This window comes from Siphateles boraxobius, unplaced genomic scaffold (assembly GCF_051911475.1).
Source record: "Siphateles boraxobius isolate OS27281-9 unplaced genomic scaffold, OSU_SipBor_1 31, whole genome shotgun sequence".
Lineage (NCBI taxonomy): Eukaryota > Metazoa > Chordata > Actinopteri > Cypriniformes > Leuciscidae > Siphateles > Siphateles boraxobius.
In genome coordinates, this window is record NW_027508931.1 from 11242675 (window position 1) to 11262077 (window position 19403).

The window sequence follows — 19403 nt, forward strand, 5'->3', positions numbered from 1 at the left end:
CATTTGAAATGCAGTATAAATTCGATACATGGAACTCAATTACTGAAAGACGTTTGCTTTCAAATGCTCATGTACGCTTTTTTTGCAAAACATCTGATAGTTTAAAACGGATCTAAAATAGGTCTGCCGCTGTCTATGATGGCTATGACTCTGATTGCGTCATATACACCAAGGATGGCTTGAAGGTATTTTTGGGTGAACTAACCCTTTAAAGATTCCCCCACCTGCGCAAACACCCAAGTAAGACCCGTCAAAAACCGACAGGGAGGAAATATCGTCTGTTTCTTAAAACCTAGTGAACGAACTACCTAGACGGCATCAAAAATGCTGTCTAGTTAGGCAAGTCACTGCCGTTCAAATGTTCTTAGCTCCTTAGAGAGCAAATGGAAAGACAACACAAACACAAAACACAACAGACTCAAGGCAGCACTCCTGATGCGAACCACGGCTAGTTCTGAAATGCACGACTGTACAGCATTTAATCTTGAAGCAGTCTAATGCAAACGCATGCTAGTGCAAGAGAGATGCAGCATGCAGGAGAACGTCAGAAAAAGACAGCGAGGGAGAGCAAGAGGGAGATAGAGGACATGCAGGGGAGAACAAGATTGTGGTGTGTTTGTGTGTTGAGAATGCATTTTTGTAGAAATTATAAAACAGCAACTCATAAAACAAACACACACACCCCTCATACTCATTTATAAATATAAAAAACAGAAAACAGTGAGCAATTGTACAGCATTTTCACATTTTTCATGTTGCATTAATACCCGTTTAATAAAACCAAAGGAATGTTAGAACATTTAAATAAATTTTTTTGATAAGTTGCTGGGGATAAAAATGTCTGCTAAATAAATAGATGCAAACATAATCACGATACACTACCGTTCAAAAGTTTGGGGTAAATAAGAAATTAACAGTTTTATTCAGCAAGGTTCTATTAAATTGATCAAAAAAAATTCTAGTTCAAATAAATGCTGTTATTTTGAACCTTCTATTCTTTAAAAAAGAATTAAGAAAAGGGATGTCCAAAACTACTAAGCAGCACAACTGATTTCAACAGTTTTCTTGAGCAGCAAATCAACATATTAGAGTGATTTGTGAAGGATCATGTGACACTGAAGACTGGAGTAATGATGCAGAAAATTCACCTTTGCGTCACAGGAATAAATTACAGTTTAAAATATATTCAAAAAGAAAACAGTCATTTAAATGAATTAAACATTAAACTGTAAAACTATTTCACAATATTAATGTTTTTACTGTATTTTATGTTTAACTTTTTGATCAAATAAATGTAGCCTTGGTGAGCATAATAGACTTAAAGACCCCAAAGTTTTGAATGGCAGTGTACAGTGAGTGAAATTTAAAAACAAACAGCCTCTATTCTTATTTCACTAAAGGGGTGTAAAATTGCATGGATGCGTTTTGATTTCTAAAATAATAACCCATGTACAACACATTCATTTCTAATACAAAATTAAATTCTTGACCTATTTTCATTTTAAAAGAAATCTAGTCAAATGTACTGCAGATGAACTGAGATAGATGGAAGAAAAGCAATACAACAACAATTTCCAAATCCGTTTAAAAAATGATGCAAGACTTGATGCTAACATGCACATACGCATGAACAGTGGCACTGTATCTTTGATTTGGAAGAGAGGTGGTTTGTGTGTTGTGACACTTACTCTTTTATGTCTTTTGAAGGAGAGCAGTTGCTGGGGAGAGTGGCTGTGGCAGGGAATGTGCTGATTTTCTCAAGTGTGCAGGCTGTCCCGATGGCACGAACCACAAGGCCTGATTCCCCTTCCAGATCAAAACACTGCAGGTACCCAACCACTGCATTCCCTCCCATCTCCAGCACCTTCAGACCTATCTTCCTCTGCAATTCACCTACAACAGAGACACGTATGAATTTACACACTCACCAAGAAAATATTTTCAGGAGTGTCTCAGATTGCACACAGTGACACAGGAAAGTCACGTCTCAGACAGAGTGCAAATATTGAGTTCTTTTTCAAGTATTGCGCTTAAACACAAAAAAATGATGTCAACATGCCTTCCTTAGCGAGTATCCTCACCAGCACTTGTTAATTGAAGTTTGTGAAGTTAAACGTAGACTCAATTGCTTTCAGGATAACCCTTTACATGAATTGGAAGTACTTGCATGAATTTGTCACATTTACATGCACGTATACAACTGTGAGATGTAAGCCGTGCATCTCAAATGCATTAAGCAACACGCAAATCAGACATTGCGACAAGCCACGTAGGTGACGTCTATGATTCAGTTTGAAGCACATCTTATTGTTTAAGACGACTTGAATCGTGCACTTATCCGGCAGCAGCTCACTGTCCCATCCAGGGTTTCCGTTGTCCGGTAACTACCGGACATTGGCCGGGAAAAAAATGAAATGTCCGACAAAATTAAATCTCTCCGGTCAATTTTAATTGTCCGATTAAAATTGCCTAATAATCCCGCCCCCCCCCAACACAATCTGAATTTGAGAATAAGCCTAAAATGTATAAAGCAAAAATACACAGATCTCTTGCTATGTTATAAAAGAACAGACTCTACCGTTTGAAAGTTATTAAACAACATCGCATGCTGCATTTCAAATAAAGCACACGCCTAAAACTAGGGCTGGTTAAAAATATCGATTCATCAATGCATTGCAATTATTTGTTTCTCAATTCAATATCGATTCATCAAATCCTATGAATCGATTCAGCCCACCGGCCAGTGGCGGCAACACTCTAGTGAGAGCGTTCAGCGCTGTACACAGTGTTGCCAAGTCCGCTTATTATAAGCAACTTTGGGCTTGTTTTTCTGTAAAGTCGCTTACAAATATTGGTAGTCGCGGGTCGCGTTTTTTTTTGGGCTTGTTTCGAAAGTGTAGTTGCTTATTTGGGCTTGTTCTCAGCTCGTTGTCAAGCAGATATTTTCTGTTATTTAAACGTAGGAGTTTGTCTTGCCTGTTCCCTCTGTCTCTCCCCTTTCCCTATACAGAGTTTTTTCCCACCCACATCCTGCTTCTAATTGGCTCTGACCCAGATGGCAATGAGTACTGGCCAATCAGAGGCAGAGCAGGGCAATCGGTTTTTTTTTCTTGTTAGGAAAACGGCAGTGAGTGACGTTTAAATGAAAATACGTGCGAGTCGCGACTGATGGTGACTGGACTGTAGGAGAGTTTTTATATATTAATTATATTTTAGATATTATAGATATAGATATTATAGTTTAATATCGTTTAACCCTTTAACTGTCACTCCCCCTTTTTTCGCATAGACATGAAAATCACTATTCAAACTTAAATGGTTGTAATTCAAGAATGCTTTGGAATATAGACCTAGGGTTAGTCTTGTTTTAAAGAAGACATTTGCCAGCTTATGTTAAGTGAAGTATTATGAAATTATGCAAGTGAAACAGAAAAAAAGTTATACAAGTTTGAGTTTATGAAAATGAACAATGTAAAAATATAATTATTTATATTTTATATAAATTATATATATATTACAACATTTATTTTACTCTAAAACTGCAAGAAAATGTAAGCCAAAAGTCTGAAGAAGTTGTGTTCCAAATTTTAGGTTGATATCTCAAAAAAATTAGCTTTCAGTAAGATTTTATTTGCCGAAGTACCACAATTTTTCACTAGATGGACAGCCAAGCTTCATTACAGAATAAAAATAAACTGTACCGTGTGCACAGTTTTACAAAACTGGGCACAGTTTACCAATCTGTCCACATGGATGTAAATTGACAATCTGTACCCACAGTTTAAAACTATCCGTCCCCACGGATTGTAAAACCATGCACACAGTTATTTTATTTTTCTCTTCCCGGAACCTAGGGGGGCTCCGTAGAAAAAGCTCTTTTACTGTCTATGAGAAAAAGTCGCTTGTTTTGGGCTTGTTTTCACGGGCCTGGTTGCTTATTTGTCTCACGAAATCTGGCAACACTGGTTGTACAAGACGCGCTTTACCAAAAAAGCAAGATGATGGACAGTAGCTGCACTCCGTTCAAGCCTGCACCACCAACCAGGGACGTCGTTAGTTCTATTTTAGGGGGGCTGAAGCTACCTCAAAATGTTCCTAAGCTCCCCTAAATTTTAATAAGAACAACAATAAGTCTCCGGGAGTCTCCCGCATATTGATAGCGGGTCCCTGATGTACGCAAATTAGTTCAAATCTACCGAAATCTAGAGCTTGCGAACTCGACCACTTAGCGCGCGCACGACAGAGGAAGAGTCCTTGCGTGTGTGCAAATGTGCGCGCGTGTGCCTCACGAAGCGCATTATTTATGAGTATGCACTTTTTGTGTTTCTGTTTACATTTCTTTTATAACTTGAATGTATAAGAAGAAAGAAATATACTTTCTATTACAGTTACATGCACTTTAGAGGTGTTAATAAAGCACCTGTTTGTTACAGTTGTGGTTTGTATTCAACACATGTACAATATTGTACAGTTTGTTCTGCTAAATAAACCATGACAGGAAACGTGCTGGGGTCAATTTATTCTTAAACATTGGTAATACTGCACACATTATTTAAAAATATACATTATTACTAAATATACTATTTACAAAATATATGTGTATTTACTAATTATTGAATCGATATCGAAGCTAATAAATCAATATCGAATCGAAATCGAATCGAAGCCTCAAGAATCGAAATCGAATCGAATTGTGAAATTCCTAACAATACCCAGCCCTACCTAAAACGGCTGTAATATAGACCTAAACAACGAACGATTGAGTGAGACGTTTCAAATATGGCCAGGCCCAGGCAGACTAGCCTTAAAAGCTTTATTCAGAGGCCAGACGCGACGGACGATGGTGAATCAGGAACGCCTGAAGGCTCGGATGTCCAGAGCTCCACGCCTCCACCACCACCGGACGTTCATGTTTTTTTCCGTCTATTTGAAAGTCAGGCTAGTGGCGGCTCGTAAATAGAGGGTGCTGGGGCGTCGCCGTCCCTGGTCGCTGCGTCCCTGGCGAATCAGAATTTGATACATGTTATTTTATCCAATCGGACTGGTTCTGGTCACCTGTCATTCAACTTTACGCTCTTGGGCCACTACTGCGAGTGCGCAGGCGACTTCGACAAAACCTTGCTAGGCTGATCACTTTCGTAGAGATAATGGCAGCAGTTAAACCAAACCAAACCAAGCAGTTAAACCGGACCGGACCAACCCGATTTACAAATCCGTCAGCAGCCAGTGACAGAGGACGAGCTTCACCCGCGCTTGTCATAAGAAACGTGTCGGCACTGAAGTTTTGTGGACAATAACGGGGGTAAGAGACCTCAAACAGCTATCTAAAATGTATTTTCACCCTGTCCCCCAAAAAAATAATTATCACCAGACGCCACTGTAACATATTGCATTCTATACGACCTGATTATGTCATTTTTTAAGTTACATAGCCTGCCTCCAGTTTTCCTAAACTTGACTAATTAAGAGGCGATATTTGACCGGCATATCATCAAAATGTCCGTAAAACGAAACCTCTGCCGGTCACTTTGACCGGCACCATTTTTTTCTAGCGGAAACTCTGGTCCCGTCCTAATGGGGGAAACTCATTGCACACAGAGAAGTTCCACACTTGCAGTGTTTAAAACAACACTGTATTCATTCAGTGCACATGTGTACCGAAACGAAAGACCCGTACCTAAATATTATAGTATGAATGCGTTTACCGTTACACCCCTACTGGCAACATATGAAAACTATTGGAACAATTCATATCCCCTACATATATCTTTCGGTCTCTTTTGAACACTGTTTGTGTATAGGTACCTGACATGAGAAAGATGAGTCTCTGTCGGGCCTCGTTGGATGCACGAGGGGTTCTGATACGGTCGATCCACTGGTACTCTGGATCCTCATTCACCACAAGCTCTTCCACAAAGCCATGAATGATAACGGCTCGGTAACATCGGGGAATGGAGGTTGCTGAAGAAAAACAGAATGAGACTCATCCGCTAATAATTTCGTGGTTTATTGCATATTTGTATGCACAGGATTCATTACTTCAATGAGCTCATTGTTTCTGCATTAAATTATTACATTGTTTAAATTAATACATTTTTCGCTAACTGTGATTTTGTATATGTACATTTCTGAAATGCATAACTTAGACTGTTACCTCTGATAACAGATCACTCTAAATTGTAATGTGGACTCATGGATTTTCTGTAAAGCTGCTTTGAAAGGATGTGTATAGTAAAAAGCGCTATACAATAAATAAATGTGAATTGAACAGGAGAACTTCTCACGAAAAACCTCTGCCTAATTCACAACACGCTTGAACGCACATGAACTTGTTCTTAACATCGTTCTGATGTTAGTGAATTTGGCGTATTCTAAATGAATGGCCGAGCGCATTAGGTTAGTCATTTGCATAAAATAAATCTCCATATAAGGGTTTCCCGCACACGCTTCCCTTACATCCTTTCTTCACGCCCGTTTCTCGTCAAATTTGCCGCTGTTTGCAGACGTGCTCTCGCCCGATCCTCGAGTAATGCCAACTGTGCCATTCTCACCACAAACACTTTTTATACAGACCTCTCATTACCCAGCTGTACGTGTATTTCGGCATTATTAAGAGAAACCTCGCAGCTGAAGCTAGAACACAGCTTTTCTTACTCTTTTACTGTAGCCTATATGATAAAATGTATTTAAGATGAAATTAAATTATATTTTTTAATGATTTTATTATATAATTTAATATATGGATTATATAATACAATTAATGCAACATACTTCAATATAATTATAGTCGTGTTAGGTTGAAATATAACTTCTTTACAGTATTATAAGGCCGTACAGAGTAAGTGCTTTTTGCGTGTGTGTGGTTTCAGTTGTTCCTATATCTGTTCATAAATTTAGAATACATTTTGTGATTTGTTCTTAAAATCGTTCGTACATGCTTAGGTGAATGAGACCCAACGTGAGTTAAAATGAGGAAGATACAAATAAAGAGAGAAAAGTGAGCAGAGCAGGGTAGATAGTGGAGGAGGCAGACTGTCAGATGGAATAAAGGAAGGAAGGACACGAGGCAATGAAAGCAGATGATCTAGATACTTACTACAGAAGAATTTGACCCCACATGAAGACTGTCTGAAGCGGTTCAGGTCATTGAAGAGATCCACCTTCACCAGCACATTAATTTCCCCTCTTATACCTGAACACAAGCATGTTATTACAACAAAACTATTCATCACTCTTCGATGTTACGGACTAAGGGCGATTTCAGACCTGTAGATTGTTTGCTTGCTTTGTTCTGAAACAGGGATTAAAAATTTTACACAGTTTCAATTTCTTCTTGGTTTTATTCGCTTTTACAAGGCACCATTTCTAAATGGACCAAAACTTGTTAATACAAGTCACGTGCGAGTAGGAACCGGTCCTCTCATTGGTCGGTGTGCACCTGTTTATGTTCCGGGATTCCGCCCATAGCGGTCATCCAGTAAACAGCTTCGGAGGCTTATTGTGGCTTTCTTTGTAGCCATACAAAGGATCATGGTCTTTGGATCAAGGTCTGTATTTTTATGTGTTTTGGCCAGTTGTTCTGAAATATGTTCGTCTGACCAAATTTCAACTTCAGCCCATGATTCATATTGAGAGGCGTTAAGGAAGCAAACACTTGCTGCTTTTCACACAACGCATGTAATTACTCATCATATATTGTGATACAGACTGGTCGGTTGGGTCCAGATTGCTGTCTCACCACAAGTAAACCACTCCAGAGTTTGTTTTTAAGCAGGCCGAGTGCACCTCGTTCAGGCGATCTCGGGCCGATTGCTTTGGTGTGGATAAGAGCGCGACTGCCGTCTTCATTTATGCCTATTGAACTGAACTATTGGAGAAAAAGTTCCAGGTTCCAAAACAAACACTCCAAACGAGCCAGATGTGAAAGAGCCCTAATTTTGCTTATGGATACACACCATGTATAGTGTCATAAATGGGGAGCCAGCCAGAGATGACCGTAGCAGCTTCACTGCAGAGTAATGGATCAATGTCAATGTACACCTTTCCAATAGCATCATTAGCGCTGTATGTGTCATGGTCAAGAACTGTTATCTGCAATGGCTCATCCTGCAAATCTTCATCATCCACCTGGAGGAAAAAGAAAGATAAACATAGGGAATAAACTCCATGAAAGTCCAAACTATAGCAGGAAAAAGAAGGAAGACCTTACCTCGAATTTGAACCACTCAGAATTCCACTGAGGATTCAGGGACTTGGGGTACACATCCGTTTTAAATGTTGTGTTTCCGAACTTCACCTGTGGAACGAGACTTTATAAGTGCTGATCTGCGATATAACAAGGACTGTTCCTTAAAGCTTGAGCTGGACAAAGCAGGATTTTTTAACTAATGTGCAGAACAGAGTGACTTTATTAATAGACAGGTGCTCAACTGACCTCCACGAAGGCATCTGTGAGATCGCTGGCACGGTCCATGACGGGCAGGTGCCGCCCTGCAACAATCTTCGCCTTTAACTTCCCAGGCATTATTCCTCTAATCTTGTTATTTAAACACACATAAACACAAACATTCTGTTTCCACACTGGATCAAGGCTAAAAAGGAAAAAAAAACAAATCATAAGCAACCTGACCCACATACATCCATACTTGAAACATGTGAACACAACAGGTGCTTTTGACAGATTAGACTAGAGGACAGACAGAAGGGCCAGGGACTAATGCAGCAAATGTATGGTGCGTTCAAGTCCTCCTGGAAAATTCGTATTTACGAAATGGGAAGTCTTGTTTTAACATCAGGTGCGTTCAAGTCACTTACATCAGAGCAAGATGGTAGTGTACCTTCTATTATTTGATTACACAAAAATACAGCAAGGTTTTTAAACTCTACTTTCAGAAAATGAAGACCAAAATGTGCATCATCAGGTGTGTTTTTGCCTTTATAGGTTTCTAAATCATTTATGAAGCCACTATAAACTTTATCTTTACATATTATATTATAATTTAATTATATTTTGTAAAGGGAATTAGCTAATTTTGTTAAAAAAAGAAAAACGACGTCATTATGTCACTGCAGAATATTCAGCCACCATATTCTCACTGACACACCCCTAACTCGTAAACCCCGAGCATCCAACTCGTATTTACTACTTTGTGGTGGCGTTCATGTCTGTGCGTTCAAATCGTAAATAATGTTACGATATTTTCGACATGACATGAACGGACCAATATTCTCGAGTGAAAAAAGCAATAGATATAAGTACTGCATACACCTTGTTCATGTAATAAAGCAGTAATAGTAGTCAGGTAAACATAATCTTTGCATAATTTTGAGAAAATAATTAAATAATACAGCTAATCAATATATTTCTAGGTTCACCTCACGGTTAGAAGTCGCATGCACATTATTATTTTAACAAAATCATTAGCTGCTAAACGTAAAATAAGAACCCCAAAACATTATATGGAAGACATAAATCGATAATAATTCTTATACAAATCATATAACAGTTATATACACATAACGTTAGCTCTGTATGGTTCAGGCAGTAACGTAACGTTAACGTTAAGCAGTTTAGCTGCATTCACATTGTCAATATATCACAGCAGCACTACGTTATATTAACGTTAGATACAAAAGCATGTTACTATAAAGATCTGTGGATAAACTACAGATAGATGAGATTATTTTTGGGTTTTTGATCCTGTCAACTCACCAGAGTTTCACCTCAGCGGTTCAATCTGACTTTAAAGTCTCTCCATCGATCCTCGTGCCGATTGAAACGCTTCTTGTATCATGATTATATCTCAGGAAGGTGCAGCGTCGATTATGTGATGCATTTTGGTCGCAATCATACCAAAATGTAGATGTTTATAAGGCTAATTTCAAAATTAAAATCGTCTGTCAAATGAAACGGCTTTCGCAGATTCAGACGCATCGCTCACGCAGTTGCGACTGGGAGGCGGGCACGACAGAGCACATCCGGGTCACGGACATTGGGTCAGATGTGTGCTGATTTTAAATATGTTTAGCTTTCATCCAAAGTATTTTTTCCCATCACGTCTATCTTAAAACCTCACGCAATTAAAATAACTGGACAAATAAGCATTTCACTTTTCCCGATTGTCGAGGATTAAAGTAACGTAAATCCCATTGCATTCAGGGCAAAGTCAGCCAAAGGATAACAGCCTGGACTGAAACACAGCGTGCTATCCCACTGGGACCCTCCTATGTAGCATGTGTAAACACACATAATGGTACTTAATGCCACATAAGACTACTTCCAGTTGTTAGCGTGTTATTTCAATGTTTAGCTCATGTTCATATGTTTGTAATTTATCAGATAAAGTAGCCTATGAAACTTTCTAAATTGTTATAATCATACACGGGTCAATATCACTGTAGGGTACCTTTTGGTGTCCTGAACATAAATAACTAATTTTCCATTATAACTTAACATACAAATGACTATGAAAGGGTGTGTTATATAAGGCTAAGTTTTTTTTATTCATAGCAGTAGCATTATTTGGCTCTTTAGATACATTTTCAAGATTTTCTATAGTTTTGTACAAGAGGATGTATGTTATTTTGCTATGTTCCAGGCACTGCTCATCAAATTTGAATGAGAGTAAAATAGTCAAATCATATTTATTTTTTATTTATTTTTTCCTATTAATATTTTGTTTAATAAGATATTACTCAAATTGAGTGTATTGATCAGTTTTTATAATAAAAACAATATTTTTATTTAATAAAAAAGAAGAGTTTGTCCATGTTTGTCCACCCTGTCGTATTGTGGAATCTGCCCCTTTAAGAATAGGCCACCCCCATTAACAACATCAGGACAACTGACTATAGTGGCGGGAAATTCACTGTTGAGGTGAGTACCTGCTGATTTTACAACTAACAAATTTTCTTCATATGAGTTTGCTAACTTGTTTTTCCAAAGCTTACCATGTCCACCCTGTCGGCATAAAATATACTGGAAGTGATTCAAATACAATAATTTCCAAATATGTACGTTTTAATATACCAAATCCTCTTCAACAACCAGACTAACTATTTACCTAGTCACAGGTTGTTTTAAGCTAATATGCTAATTGAAGCTCAAAATGTCCACCCTGTCGTTGTTCCAAAATGTCCACCCTCTCGGCCACTTAGACTAGATAGGGGGGACATACATATGACAGGCTGGATATAGCATGCATTTGTAGTTAATATTGCAATTTTTAGAAATGTTATATTATATTTTATGGAAACATATAATTTAATATAACAAGATAATATTTTGTTATATAAAAAAAACATAAAATCATTGCTGTTCTCAGGACATGCCTCTGAGTGCGGCAGAAATTGCGGCAGAAAGTGCCCCTCAATACCAGTTTGGGGCAAGTTGTTCCACGTGTTGTAAATGTATCAAATTCATAGAATTTATTTAGTACAATATTTCTTGGCCACAAATAAAAAACTAATTGTTACATTTAATGTACTTGCCTTGTCATGTTTTGTTATTATAATTTTCCTTATGTTTACATTTTCCTGAAAAGACGGGCAGGTTTTTGAACTCCCTGCCTTTTTCATCTCAACCAGAGAGGCCATTCTAAATTCTCAGTTATATCAATGTGATTGAGAATGTAATTATATATTTATTTTTTTAAGTTGAATAAATATTTCATTGTCATATTTTGTCATGCTTTTTGTGTTCTGCTTTATGACAGGGTGGACATATCTATGCTTTATGCTCTAAAAAAAATGGCCCATAATTTAAAAAAAAATGTGTGGGAGCTCAGATAATATATTTATTATAGTATTTGAGTGTCTTCTATTATGACATGACATAAAGCGAATGGTAAATTAAAATCAAAATGTGTGAGTATTGTGAGGGTTGAAAGGCACTCTTCGGAAATTGACCCACACAACAAAAAGGCCTATAAGTTAAAAAAAATAGACATTCATTATAAAAAATTATAAAGACATTTTTAATACTATGCCTATGTATAGTACCCACTGTGCAGTGGAATTTTAAAATGAGTTTTTTTTTTACATCAAATGTAAATTCATTCATTTAATTCTATTTTGTATTTACACTATGTAATTAATCTCCTAGAGTGACTAGAGTGGTGCAGGTAGGTCACATTGTAGGCCAACCGGCAGTTAGCATCACATTGGTTCCCTTGACAAAAAAAAGGGATTTTCCCATAGGCTTTTGGATTATCGCTGAAAACAAGCTCTATGATCAACAAAAGTTTATGATACTTGCACATTTTGTCCATCAGTATAATTATCAGATGAACAAAACTTTAATGAAATTTTTAAGCATCAATGCAGTCGCCAGAAGTAAAAAGCTAAAGGTAGGGCTATAAACAAACTACACCACAGTCCCACAAATTCAATGTCACCATCACTAGCTTACGACAACTCTTTCAGTTTTTAAAAACATTTTCCCAGAACATTTAAGTTAGAATGGTTTATAAGAGCTTGGTTTATAAGAGCTCGGATTATAAGCATAACAAGGCTGTGAAAGCGGACTGAGATTATCTGTTCGGCGAGATGACATTTAATGTCCTCAACTGCCTCTGTTTTCCCATTTAGCCACTTGTTAGCAACCGCCTTTTTCAAGACACGTAACAGCTTCCAAAAATCACGAGTTGGGTAATGCTGTTGTATTTTATGTCAAATTGAAATAGAAGTCTATACTCTTTGGTTGACTTCGGGACGATGGAACCGGAAGTGCTAAAATGCTAACTCGCTTTCATGTTTGGCCTACAAAGTGATGTCATACCAGGCTGCACCACACTGTGCGCACGAAAACAAGAGGCGGGATCGTAGGAACCAACATCATATCCGATTATATCCAATCATAGCATGATGGAAGCGTTGCCCCCTCTCACTCCCAGTAAACAATTACCGTCTTTCAACGTTGAAATTTGGTTGAAAATAAGTCGGTCCACCTTGGACTAGTTTACAACGTGATTTCAACTGATCATCTAAGATACCACATGTTTTCAAATGATAATCTAAGACAGGTCAAGTCTGTTATACGTGCTAAAATAACAGAGAAAAACAAACGACCAAACCATGTTCATTACTATCTCAAATAAATTGAAAGAGTTTTACATATTCCATTTAGACGTTGAAGATCACCTGTTTTCAACGTTGAAAAGTCGTAATTAGATGTTGAAGATTTACGTCTATTCAACGTCTAATAAACGACTTTTTGCTCGCTGGGCTGCCTTTTCCCCAGTCCCCCCATCTGTTAAAAGTCAATGGGCTCAGGAAAGCCTCCCGCTGTAACTTTACCTGCTAGTGTCACTGTTGGACCCTATTACTTTAGAAAAAGGAGTGATTCTTTGTAGGAGCTATTACTTGTCAAATTTTGTAATATTCGTGCTGTTAAAGTTAAAAGTTAAATATATACATTTTAAAATATATATATTAGGCTATTATTAACTTGACCTGAGCTTGATATAATAATCTATTTATTATTGAACTGCACTATTAGATAGCTCTATTAGATTTGATGAATTATGATTAATTATATGATGTTTGTAATATCAGTTGTTTTTTCTCACACTTTAAAACATTCCATCTTGAATGATAAATTACAAAAATGTGTATAATATGAATATATATATATAGTTAATTATTTGGGTTCAAGCGGCTTAAGATCTTTGTCATATGCTGTAAGGGTCTTGGCCAAACTGTGTGTGGGTGTTAGGGCTGGGTACCGACCGAATTGCCTCGATACTACCGACTCCGAGTATCGAAACATGTCTTGTTTTTCGGTACCAAGTTTCGGTACCTAAGTGGTTAATCTCGTCAACGTCAGTGAAACAATAAACATGCAGCATGATTGGCTGTGGCGGAAAAACACTAGTTTACGCGGCTGCCCAGAGACGTACATCGTCGCACGTGAGGCTGTAGTGTGTGTGTATAGGCTTGTTCGACTTGAACCGGCGCTGCACAGACCGATCGGTTGATGACATCAAAGTACCGCGAGAGCGATTAGAGAGCAGACGGCTCCTTATGCTTTTGAATAGCTCTCGCGGTACTTTGATGTCATCAACCGATCGGTCTGTGCAGCGCCGGTTCAAGTCGAACAAGCCTTGTGTGTGTGTGTGTGTGTGTAAGCGTAAGCGTCCAACCCAGATAGATAGAAAATATGTGGAAATGATCAAAAGTGTACCTATGTACCCGACTCGATGCCATAAGCACACGATGCAATATTTTCGACAAGATAATTGCTGCCAGAACACCGGCAACACGGTAAATCTACACTTAAAAGCGCACAGAATACACTCGAGAGTAGAAAGTTTATCCGCCTTCGACTACAAGAACTGGAGCGCGTCACATATAAACCAAAACTCAGCGTATAGGATACTTGCCTCACAGACATGAGAAATAGTTCTATATATGTTCAAAATATGTCAACTTTTAAACGAAACTATTAGAAATAAATAGTTTGATTACCTAATCCATATAGGCGCGCGCGCGTTCATTACTGCAGGGATGACGAGTCATCGCAAATTCGCAATAATCATCTTTGCAGCCAACACGTTTAGTAAACACTTATTCATTAATAAACAATTAAAATATCTCCTTGCTATCGTTTCCCGACACATCCATAATCATAGGCTACTTTTGCCAGTGCTTTGCGCAAGCTTCATGTGTACTGAGCGCGAGGCATATATCCAGCACCCCAGTAGCCTATATTTAATTCAATTCACATTTATTTGTATAGCATTTTTCACAATACATATCGTTTCAAAGGAGCTTTACAGAAAATGCATGTGTCTAAATTACAATTTAGAGTGATCTGTTATCAGGGTTGACTTGTGTAATGCATTTCAATTAATTTTCTTTCATTTTCATTGTTAAACAATGCATTAAGTTAAGGCAGAAACAATGAGCTCATTGAAGTAAAGAATACATGTTGTTAAATGATTAGGAAACAGAAAACTTTAGCATTGGTGCTTTTTTACAGACTCAAAATATGTGTAAAAAAGTCAAACTGAAAAAATAAAAGTTTTTTTTTAGGTAATGTTATATTGATAAAATTGGTATCGAAAAAAGTATCGTTCAGGAACCGGTATCGAAGTCAAGGTATCGGTATCGGTATCGAAAATTTTGTTACGATACCAAGCCCTAGTGTGTGTGTGTGTGTGTGTGTGAGTGTGTGTGTGTGTGTGTGTGTGTGTGTGTGTGTGTGTGTGTGTGTGTATATTCATAATTGAATATAATAGCCTATGGTCCTGTCAGTGGTCCTTGTATTCTAAGTAATCAAGAGTCCAGGATTTATACTTATCCAAGATCATTAAAAAAAAAAATATATATATATATATAAACTTCAGAACACAAGTATATTCTTTTTTTTATGTTACAGAGTTAGGCATACTGCAGAGATGACCTTTGTCTAACAATAACCATTACATAAGCAAGCATCATGTTACATAAAATCCATTACTGATATATTGTCATCAAAGGCTATTTTTATATGCATGAGGGCATTTGTTGGTATCATTTGTGTGTATGGAGTTTGTATATTATGGGGGTAAGTTACTACTTTGTGCTTCTGTTGAAAGGATCAATTCAATATCTCGTAAACATCGTCTTTTAATGAACCCTTGGATCAAAGGGTTTTTTCACCTCATTGAGCTGCCTCAGGTGGAAATGCGCTAATTTGAGCTCAAATATGCAAGGAGATGCATGAGAGATATTCCTGACACCCCAAGCTGCCGAAACCATTCGCCTTTAGAGTCTGTCTGTCAGTCAGTGCCAGTCATAACTCCGCTCTCCATATAGAAAAGTGAACTGAATAAATAGACACGTTTTTCTCACTGAATCCAAAAGGAATTTTTGGTATAAATAAAAAAATCAATATATGACCGGCATGTAAAGTTTTGCCAGATCTGATGACCTGAATGTCCAAATGTTCCTAATCAAGAGTCAAGGATTTATATCACTAAGAATACATCAACACAGAAACTATGTGGTCATATAAACACTAGTCGTATTCTTGATTTCAAACACACTACAAAATTCATTACAGAACAATAGGCGTTTAAAACACAGTGAGATAATATTTTACGTCCTGGGTTGGTGGGCAAATGGTGTTTAAAACGAGTATTTATGGAAGTGAGGTTTGCTTTTGTGCAAGTGAGCAGGTGCTGATTGTTCTGTCCTATATAAATATATGACTAATGGATGGAAACCTTTGCTTTATGCTATGTCTTGTTATTTGACTGTAATGTATTCGAGGTGAAGAGTTAACAACCTGCCGTTTCCTGTAATTTACAGATGTGTCTGGCTGTTCCTTATACTTACTGTTCCTGTTTGAATTCACAATTTCCCTTTTTTATATATAGGATGTGCCATTTTTGTCTGCTATATTGTATTATAGATGCATATAAAACTGATTTGAGTCACATAGTAGGCTTTGAATTGCTTTGTCCTTGTGGCATAGGACACACAAACACACGCCCAGTCTCTGATATGTTGAGGACAGCTGCTCATTCATTCTCATTCCTGTCTCTGGGAGCTAAAATTACAAAGCTGTTGCCTGTCACACATAAAAACAATTGTCTCTGTCCTTTGTGCTTTCAGAAGCTGGTTTGACCCAACAGGCAACACTTCAGGTAACACACATCTCTTTGTGTCAGCTACCACTTTCCTAGACATCTCTCAACACTGGATCAACAGAACAGAGAAGATTTATTAAGTTTGGTATTGTGATTGCAACTATACATCATTGTTTATTTTTTATTTCTGATATCACAGGTTTCACGATGGCAGACGAGTAAGTAGTTTTTATGCACTGCTTTTTCGTTACTCTGTGAAACATGAACACACATCTTTGTATCTGTATTTATTTGATACCATTATTATTTCCTTCTCTTTTTCTCTTTGCAACCACCAACAAACATACAAATCCGCAGCGATGTAAGTAAATTGTCTTTTGTATATGGGTCTTTTCAGACTGAAAGTACAGTAACATAATTAGTTAAAGGGTTAAAACCTTTAAACCTTAATTATATTATATAATAATAACTTTCTGATATGGAAAATGTGATTTATACTATGAATTTTTACTTGATCTGTTTTAATTTTCATCAAAAGGCCCCTGCTCCATTGGCCCCTCGGGGAGTACAACCCAAGGTATTCACCAGCATATTCAACAGTAAATTATCATTATGATATTGTGACTTATACATTCATCTATACATTGTTGAATGACAGAACATAATGCATAAAACTTGGGATTAAATTCACTTTAATCTCTTTCTTTCCCCCCCTTTTTTTTAGCCAAAGTCTAAGATCTCTGCATCTCGAAAACTCTCCCTGAAGGTGTGTGTGTGTGTGTGTGTGTGTGTATGTGTGGGGTCCTGGTAAACCGTACATTATGGGGGAACATCCAAAATCCTTGTCCTTGTGGGGACATTTTTTGGTCCTCATGAGAAAAACAGCTTATAAACCATAATTAGTGAAGTGTTTTGAAAATGTAAAAATACAGAAGGTTTTTTGTGATGGTGGTGATGATTAGGTTTAGGGGATAGAATATACAAATTTTACAGTATAGAAATTATTATGTCTATGGAAAGTCCCCATAAAACATGAAAACACAACATGTGTGTGGGGGGTGGGGGGTGTCTGTGCGTGTGTGTTTTATATACTTTGGGGACTAACCAAATGTGCGTGTGGTAGATATGTTGGTATGTTTTCTTTTCTTTTCTTTTTTTTAACTACAGAATGTCTGTTTGTGTTCTGTTTTCTAAGATCCTTTTGCTCCAAAGAGCCATGGAGGAGTTGGAACAGGAAACGGCCAATCGTGACGATGAGAAGGTGAAATATCTGAGTGAGAAGCTTCCACCTCTTCAAATAACCGGCCTCCAAATAGAGGAGTTGCAGGTTAGTGAAAGATACTCATCAGCTAATAAAATAGCGAGTAAAAATTATTTATAATTTTTTTTAGTACTTGTATTTATTTATAATTATATTACCTGTTTAAACACACAGAGTGAAATTATCTAGACGAATCCGAAGCTTAAATACAAGATAGTTTGCATTTATTTATTAATATTTTTCAGTCACCTCAAAAATTTGCATATTTCCAACTGTGTTATTTTAATTTGATATATTATAATAAAATATTATTATATAATATTATTTAAAAACACGAAAAGTATTAATAATTAAGAATGAGTATTTTTACACATCTAGAAACTGTGTCGGCAACTTCATGCCAAAATCGACGCAGTGGACGAGGAGAGATACGACTTTGAGGCCAAAGTCAATAAAAACAACAAAGATGTGAGTATAAATTAACGTGCCTTTCCTTATCTCGCACTAAATGTTTCTGTAATGAACGGAGTGTCTGTGTGTGTGTGGGTGCGTGCGTGCGTGCGTGCGCAAAGATCCATGAGCTGAAGCTGAAGGTGCAAGACTTAGGAGGGAAGTTTAAGAAACCTGCCCTGAGGAAGGTGCGTGTGTCCGCGGATGAGATGATGAGAGCGCTGCTGGGCTCCAAACACAAAGGCTCCATGGACCTCAGAGCCAACCTCAAATCTGTGAAGAAAGAAGACATTAAACAAGAGAAGGTAAACACAGAACACAACAAGCAAATTGTATAAAACTTTACATACAGAATAGAGTTTGTGCATTACATTAATGGGGCAAATGTGCCTAAATGCTGCAGAAATTTGTCATTTTAATTGTCCTTGACAGGTTTTTAGAGATTCACCTGAATAAAGGAAACGCGTTTTCAGTTTCTGGACATAACTGTACACTGCATTTCTGTTTTGTCAGGTTATGTCGACAGAGGTGGGCGATTGGCGTAAGAACGTTGAGGCCATGTCTGGTATGGAGGGCAGGAAGAAGATGTTTGATGCTGCTGGTGGAGGACAGTAATAGGAGTGTATATAAGAGTGTATAATTGTGTATATGTATGCGTGTGCATTTGTTATTAGTGACCGGTAAAGTCCAAATGGAGAAAATCACCTGAAAAAGTCACCAATAAAAAAAACAAACAATATGTATTAATACAAATCTCAAAAGAAAGCTTGTAACTCTATGAATATGGAATGTTTCACATGACTTTAATTTAAGGTTATTAAATTTTTTATTATGCTAATTATGTGTGATTCATTGTGACAACAGACTGTCGTGATATTTTTAACACACACTGGATGGATAGAACTTCACGACCTTGTGTGTGTGACTGACAGTCGGTTACATATCAGGGCTGTAAGTCAGGTCACAATCACCACTGACAGTTGACAACTGACTCATTCCGAATATTCACACTGTGTGACTGGCTCTGTGTTTGTGCTCAAGCACATGAGCAGTCAGTGTCTCTGGCAGTGATTTATTTGGGCAACACCTGTCTGAGACTGACAAAAGAGATGAGTTGT

General features: G+C 37.4%; 2 protein-coding genes across 26 annotated transcripts in view; one reads left to right on the forward strand and one right to left on the reverse strand.

Annotated features, from left to right (window-relative positions):
* c2cd5 (C2 calcium dependent domain containing 5) overlaps nt 1–9976 on the reverse strand; it is a 58606-nt gene extending 48630 nt beyond the window's left edge. For 13 of the 25 annotated variants that reach the window (XM_077193808.1, XM_077193803.1, XM_077193798.1 and 10 more), the window contains exons 1-7: nt 9713–9953; nt 8435–8591; nt 8210–8296; nt 7956–8127; nt 7097–7192; nt 5806–5961; nt 1689–1893 (exon numbers count right to left, since the gene is read on the reverse strand). In XM_077193808.1, the coding sequence (XP_077049923.1) occupies nt 1689–1893; nt 5806–5961; nt 7097–7192; nt 7956–8127; nt 8210–8296; nt 8435–8524 (806 nt within the window). In that variant the 5' untranslated portion in view covers nt 8525–8591; nt 9713–9953. Of the gene's footprint in view, nt 1–1688; nt 1894–5805; nt 5962–7096; nt 7193–7955; nt 8128–8209; nt 8297–8434; nt 8592–9712 lie in introns of all 25 variants that reach the window. The other 12 variants (XM_077193804.1, XM_077193796.1, XM_077193794.1 and 9 more) reach the window with 8 other exon arrangements.
* Nucleotides 9977–16488: 6512 nt separating this feature from the next.
* On the forward strand, nt 16489–19123 carry tnni1c (troponin I, skeletal, slow c). Its single transcript, XM_077193825.1, is given in 8 exon segments — nt 16489–16529; nt 16531–16648; nt 17113–17151; nt 17299–17340; nt 17770–17901; nt 18214–18303; nt 18408–18590; nt 18799–19123. Coding segments are annotated over 8 exon segments (747 nt in total). The 3' UTR covers nt 18901–19123.
* The last annotated feature ends 280 nt before the right edge of the window (nt 19124–19403 follow it).